The following is a 6,682-nucleotide window of genomic DNA, read 5'->3' as shown; positions in this document are numbered from 1 at the left end:
CTCTGATCGCACACAAGGAGGCGCTGTTTTATCACTCTGAAGCTGCCTTTCTTTACTTTTTTTTATTATTTGAAAAAAATTTTAATGATTAAGCAGACTAAAGATTAAAAAGAAGAAGGCAACATAAGTAGAGCGGCAGGGTATATGTTTATTTTTTTATGTCAGGTTTTTGTTAGTGGAACATGTGGCACGGTTTACAGTTTCTACACGGGAAGTGTAGCAACGGACCAAGCCGCCTGGAGCAATGGAAGTGTGAGAATCTCCCGATTTTTTAAAAAAAGTACATTATATATATATATATATATATATATATATATATATATATATATATATATATATATATATATATATATATATATATATATATATATATATATATATTCAAAAGAGAATATGTTAAACAGTTTATATGAGATGCGCATAAATGTTTTTAAAAACGTAACAACTGCGCTGCTGTTTTAGTTTCTGATCAAGATCCACGAGTACACGACTGTAAGAGAAAAGAAAATCTGGCAGTGCCAATAATAAATCAGTCAATTATCGACAGAAAACATAATCTATATAGTTAGTGATCGATGAAACTATGCTTATTTCTACCCTTTATATTACTTCTATGTTCATTTCTACCCTTTATTTTACTTCTCACATTAGAAATGTTATTTCTGCCCAACAGTCTTCATGAATCACAATGTAACCTATTTAACCAGGTGAATGTTGCACGCTGAGATTTCTGTAAAAACTCTTAACTCCTAAGTTCGGAGCAGCTCAGATTGATTTGATACATAATGAACTTTTCATCTGAAACCTTATTTGATTCTTTTCCTCAGGAAAAATGGAAACGCTGCAATGCTCAGTAACTATGAGGTAAGCTAATGTGTTTCTTCTTTATTCTGTCTTTTTGCTGTTTATTTAAGAGAGATTTATTTGTTTCTCTCTATGTGTTTCTCAGGTGTTCAGACTCCTCTCAGACCTGAAGGAACAGAGGAAAGACAGTGGTAAGAGCAAACACAGCATTGGACAGCAGAATCTCAACACCATCATCTATGAGGTGGGCACAAAGCTGTCTTCTTCTCCATCTTCTTTTGTTTCACTCATTGGAAATGTATGACAACATCCTCTTCTGCATTTTCTCTCAGACGCTGAATTATCTGTCAAAGATGCCGTGTAGCAGACAGAGCCCTGAGATCGTCAAAGAGTTTCTTACCACTATGATGCCTCACAAGCTCACAAAGTCAGTACAATTCGACTATTTTCCGGTTTTCATTTTGTGGAATGCACCAACTAATCATCCTGTCAATAAGCACTGTAAACATATACACTTTAATCTCTTCTAACTTAGGGCAGAAAAACTGCAGCTACTGAATCACCGGCCACAGACTGCAGTGGAAATTCAGCTAGTGAGTCTTTTCATTTTAATTTGTGTTATCGACTTTTACTTATCTGAATTATTAAGTAGACATTACATACTGACTGTAATGGTCTGAACATACCATTGCACCCTCTCTGCATTGTGACTTTATAGATGAATGCTGATATATTATAGCATTTTGGTGCAGCTTGAAAGTAGAAACAGAAATATGTGGAACAGTTTGAGCACTCGGCCGCTCCTGGTTGTGTTGGTGCTGCTATAGAATCTTTTATCATTGCTGCAGGGGATTAAGAAGTCAAGGTGGACAAAGATCTTTTGCTTTGGGGGTTAAACTGCGGCTGTGTTCACACAAACATGGGCAGGTTACTAAATTGTTTTCCCTCCGGCCAGAATTGAAATCTTGTCAGGAGCAAGTCAAATAAAAAAGTTGGGATCTAGCTCCTGCTTCTGAAGACATGATGATCATGGGTTATCTAGAAATTTTCACCCAGAAAAGTGTAAAAGTTTGCTTTCAGCGCTGAAACACCGCAGTTGTGTTTTGTATTTCCAGACGTAGAGAAAAATCAGCGTTAGTCAAATTACCCGTCCACTGTGGACATGGCTTAAATGTTAAATAAGGAACAGATTTTGTTTATAGTTGAACTTTCAAATACTGCTGTTGCCTGTGCTATTCACCCCTGTTTCCTTTTTATTTTGTTGTGTTGTTGTTGTTTTTTTTGCAGTAATGTTCAAAGAAACTTGTTAATATGCATTTTCATTCGCTTTACACACACACATATATAATATATATATATATATATATATACATATATACATACATACACACACATATATACATATACATACATATATATATATATATATATATATATATATATATATATATATATATATATATATATATATATATGTGTGTGTGTGTGTGTGTGTGTGTGTGTGTGTTTCAGTTAATTCTATGAAGTGTCTAAATTCAAAAGTGAGCTCCTAACATGAACTGGCTGAAATTATACCTCATTATTTTTAACATAGTTGTATTTTCTAAGCTGCATGTTTTATGGAAGAAAATCTTTTGTATCTGTAGATGAACTTGGATGTTCCAGATGCACTACTTTCTCTGTTTTCCTTCTGCTTACTAAAAACTATAATGCCTAGCTGAATTCCTTTTTGGTAAGAATGGATTTGCTTTAGGCACCACTGATAACATTGTACAGAGAATAAATGTTTTTCTCGCTCTCATTTTATGGCGTGGATGTAAGATAATAATCACTGTATAAGACAAAGATAGTACCATTCCTGTCCTTTGATAAATCTAAGCTACAACTCACAGGCACTTTTTTTTAAGTCAACTAAAGTGTCAAATCGGTGATTATGACATTTTTTAAGTTAACGTGGCTGCACTGATTCCATTTTTAAAGGGAGATCAATATGACATCAACCCTGCTGAGGCTCTTGCAACGTAACAATTCACATCACAATTTCACAACACTAAGCTGCAGCTCCCTGCAAAAAATGCACTGTACTGATTGTTGATGAAGAATTTGGTTGTTTTTAGTCCCAGTAACATCAGTGTTGGAAATGCAAAAGTATCTCTGCTGCAGCTCAGATTCAGAATAAATGCTGAATTTAGGTCACAGACTGTCAATCTTTCATCATTCAGAATGTCTATATAGACAACATCCCTATGTATATTTCTTAAAAGTATCATTTCAGTGTCTCTTTGCCACAGTAAACTTTTACAGTGCTCTGTTAAGTAAATGCATTTATTGTTGATTGTGGAAACGGCAATTTAAAACCTATAGTGTAGAGATGTGAGACTCAGGGACCACATACAATCTGATCTCAAGTGGAACAAGCCAGTAAAATGATTGCATGATAATCTAGAAATAATGAGAATTACAAATTTCTTCCTTTTTTAGTGCAGAGAAGCACAATTTCACTATTAAGATGTTTCAATTTAACTGAATTTTATAATTCAAATGGACAATCTGAAATTTCTTGAGGAAAAAAACATGTAATTTCAACAATATTTTGCTTCAGTTTATCATTTACATGCACGTTGCAGCTTACAGATCACAATGGATCTACAAACAAAACATTTTATTGGGAAATAAAGAATACAATATTTCATATCCAGGCCAGTTTGACCTTCAGTACTGATACTTGATAGCTCTCTTGAGTTTTGTAAGCTTAGAAAAAGTTTGCGTGTTGGAATTTCCAGTTTTCATGACCACTTTAAGAATAACTTGACCCTTCGGGAAATTTTTAATTGTGGCTTTTTTTTCTCCTTTTTGTGTTCAGATGGTAGAAGAAAGCGAAGAGCGCCTTTCAGAGGAGCAGATTGAGGAGCTCATTCAGACAGTTGCAGGTGTCCTTCCAGGTGACCCAGAGCAAGAAAACGCTGTCACAGCAGATGCACAAATGGATGAAGAGGGTGAACAGTCGTAACACAGCGACACAAGGCCAAAACTCAATGTAGAGCACTGGAGATAAGGTGGTAACTTGGTGCAAATATGGACAGATGGAAAGTATGTGGACTATTAGATGTCTGCTATGAGGACAAAATTGTTTCTAGTCACTTATTGATCTGATATGTTAATAAATAGGTTGAACCTGGGTTGATTTAGAAACAAGTAGCTGAATTGCGTCTCACTTTAAATGATGTGATCAGCCATGAGGGCAGTTAACAGCTCAACATCTGCTTTCAGGAAGGGATGCAGATGGTTTCTGACTATGTTCATGAAAATACCACATTACTCATTTTGTTTTCTTTAACTGTGTCATTTTTTCCCTGATTATTTTAGGAGAATACTTAACCATAGTCAGTATTGTAAGGCAAAACTGTCCACGCTGATTTATTTCTAACAGCACTCAGACGTTAACACAGATCACACCCAGCAGGTTTTATATGCACACAATCTTCAGCTGCCAGATCAGGATTTGTTTTTTGAGCTGCTGTGTCACAGAAGAGGAAGGATGTGCTGGTTAGACTGCGTATACCTTTCTGTTTTGGGCTTCCTGTTAGAATATCAATGGGTTTCCTGTGCTTACTGATCATATTGTATAATTGGGATACCAGAGCAAAGTGAAAGTCACATGGACTGGTCGACTGGTTTTGGACCAGTAAAATGAAATTGCTTGTGCTTGAAGTAAACACAGGAACTGCTGTGCCTCTGAAATCTTTTTAAATGGTATTTTGTTAAGAGTATAAACTATAACATAAAGACTTGACTAAACAAATCTGCTTAATGACCAATACAGCCTGTAGTGGGGGTTTTTTTTAATTGTTTTTTTGCACACATATTTAATGTTTTAATGTTATTTAATCCAAATGAAACAATTTTTTCTCCCAGAAAAATGTGTCCATATTTATTCCCTTCCTTTGCTGTGAAGCTCCCCAATAATCTCTGATGCTACCACTTACCTTCAGAAGTTACATAATTAGTTAAATAAGGCCCCATGTGCACAATTCAGGGGGTCAATATACACTACACAAACCTGTTCTGAGTCAGCAACTCTACTAAATGGTCAAGCGGCACCACCAAGGAAGTGACTCTATGAACATCAAGTAGTTCCCCAAAATTTTCAGGGACAAAGATGAGTAGAAATCAGGTTGGGTTTGAAAAAACTTTCTGAAACTTTAAAAATCCCAGTGGAGTAGCATTAAAACAATTGTTTGACAACAAATTTGCCTGAACAGGGTTGGCTAAACTCAGACTAGGCAAGAAAGTCATTAATAAAAGAAGAAAAGCTTTTAAAAAAGTGACTCCAAAAGAACTGAATCACTGCAGCAGACATTATAAGGTGTACACTCTACAGAGCTGGGCATTTAGGAGAAGTGGTAACAAAAGTCATTGCTTACAAAAAGAAAATAAGAAAGATCATAAAGAGTTCTCAATAAGTCAAGTGGGAGACTTCACCAACATATGGGAATGAGTTCAAACTTCCCCACAGTGGGGCATAGTGGCAACATGCTGATGTGATGTGTGTTCATCTGGAGCTTATCAGGTGTAATGTGATGGTGGACAAAGCTAAGGGGAAATTCTTGAGGAAAATCTTCTTTTTGTCTTTCATAGATTAGACAATTCAACTGAGGTTCATCATTTAGTTGGACAATGTGTTTAAGCGTTTAGGGAAACTGATTAAATGTGTTCAATTTATTCAAAACCTTGTCTTCAATCAAACTGGAAATCTGTGGCATGACTTCATGACTGAGCAGAATCCATCTGACTTGAAGAGGCTGAAGCAGTTTGGGATTTTTGCTCATTATTTAAAGCCAGAGGCTAGAGGTGTGGAGCTCAGCATCTTATCAGTGCTTTTGTTTGGAAATGCAAAAGTACATTTTAAAAAGGGCAAGAAAATGTAAGTAAAGTTTACTTTCAAGTGTCATGTAGGGTACTTTGAATAAAGGTATTTCAACATTATTTGCTAACCTTGTGAACCTTTCATCAGTTATAAGTGGATGGTATGCTCTGTTCAGTAGATGATGTGTAGAAAGTTACTCATCAGAAGGCCAAAGGTCTAGTATGGTGGCTGAGATGGCAAAATGAAAATAGCCGCCCACTTTGGATTTTTTATTTATTTGATTGTCATTTATTGCTCAATAGGCCATGCCCTTACATGTGCAGAGTAAAAATGTGAACAGCCTTTGTGACATTTAAAACCCAGAGTTCAACCTGACGTCACCTTACTAAGCCTTAATCCTGCTTCATAGCATGGGTTCAGAAAACACATTTAAGAAAGTACAGCTAACAAAAGAAGTCACATTGCAAAGTAAGATGCATATCAGAGTACAATATTTAAAGAAATATTAAAATGATCTACCGTAGTTTTTAAATTCATGTTTAACAAAATGTAATTTTATTTTGTGTTTTGCACATCAGTTGAAATGCATGGTTGTCAGTTGCACTAGGCCACAGAGGTTATAATAGTGCGAATTTTTACCCAAACTTGCAAAAGTTTTCTGTGAAAATGTTGCAAAATCCAATAGAAATCCAAAGAATAAGTACTCAGGCTATAACAGGGTTAAAAGAAGCCATCCATCCATCCATTTTCTTAACCACTTAGTCCAATTAAGGGTTGCAGAGAAATGGAAGCTTATCGCAGCGATCATTGGGCAAGAGGCAGGGTGCACACAGGTTGTCAGTCCATCACAGAGTTAAGAGAAGACTTGCAGCTCATTTTTACTCCTGTGGCTACACTGGTGGAACACCGTTTCAGATTGCTTTAACATACAGATCCAAAGATATACTTTGGGCTCATGGTATACAATTACTCTGCTTTTTAACAGGACTGACAACATGACATTAATCTAGA

General features: G+C 35.8%; 1 protein-coding gene across 2 annotated transcripts; it reads left to right on the top strand.

Annotated features, from left to right (window-relative positions):
• Window positions 1-146: 146 nt before the first annotated feature.
• Window positions 147-5,749, top strand: crcp (calcitonin gene-related peptide-receptor component protein). Of its 2 annotated transcripts, none has more exons than XM_079248029.1 (6): window positions 147-252; window positions 828-864; window positions 950-1,048; window positions 1,137-1,231; window positions 1,340-1,397; window positions 3,668-5,749. In XM_079248029.1, exons 1-6 carry the CDS (start codon window positions 245-247, stop codon window positions 3,812-3,814), a joined length of 444 nt encoding a protein of 147 aa, XP_079104155.1. In that variant the 5' UTR covers window positions 147-244; the 3' UTR covers window positions 3,815-5,749. The 2 variants fall into 2 exon arrangements, with proteins under 2 accessions (XP_079104155.1, XP_079104156.1); XM_079248030.1 differs by lacking the exon at window positions 147-252 and adding an exon at window positions 680-707.
• The last annotated feature ends 933 nt before the right edge of the window (window positions 5,750-6,682 follow it).

Source organism: Telmatherina bonti (genome assembly GCF_933228915.1).
Source record: "Telmatherina bonti genome assembly, chromosome: 10".
Classification (NCBI taxonomy): domain Eukaryota; kingdom Metazoa; phylum Chordata; class Actinopteri; order Atheriniformes; family Telmatherinidae; genus Telmatherina; species Telmatherina bonti.
This window is presented reverse-complemented; position numbering and strand designations above follow the sequence as displayed.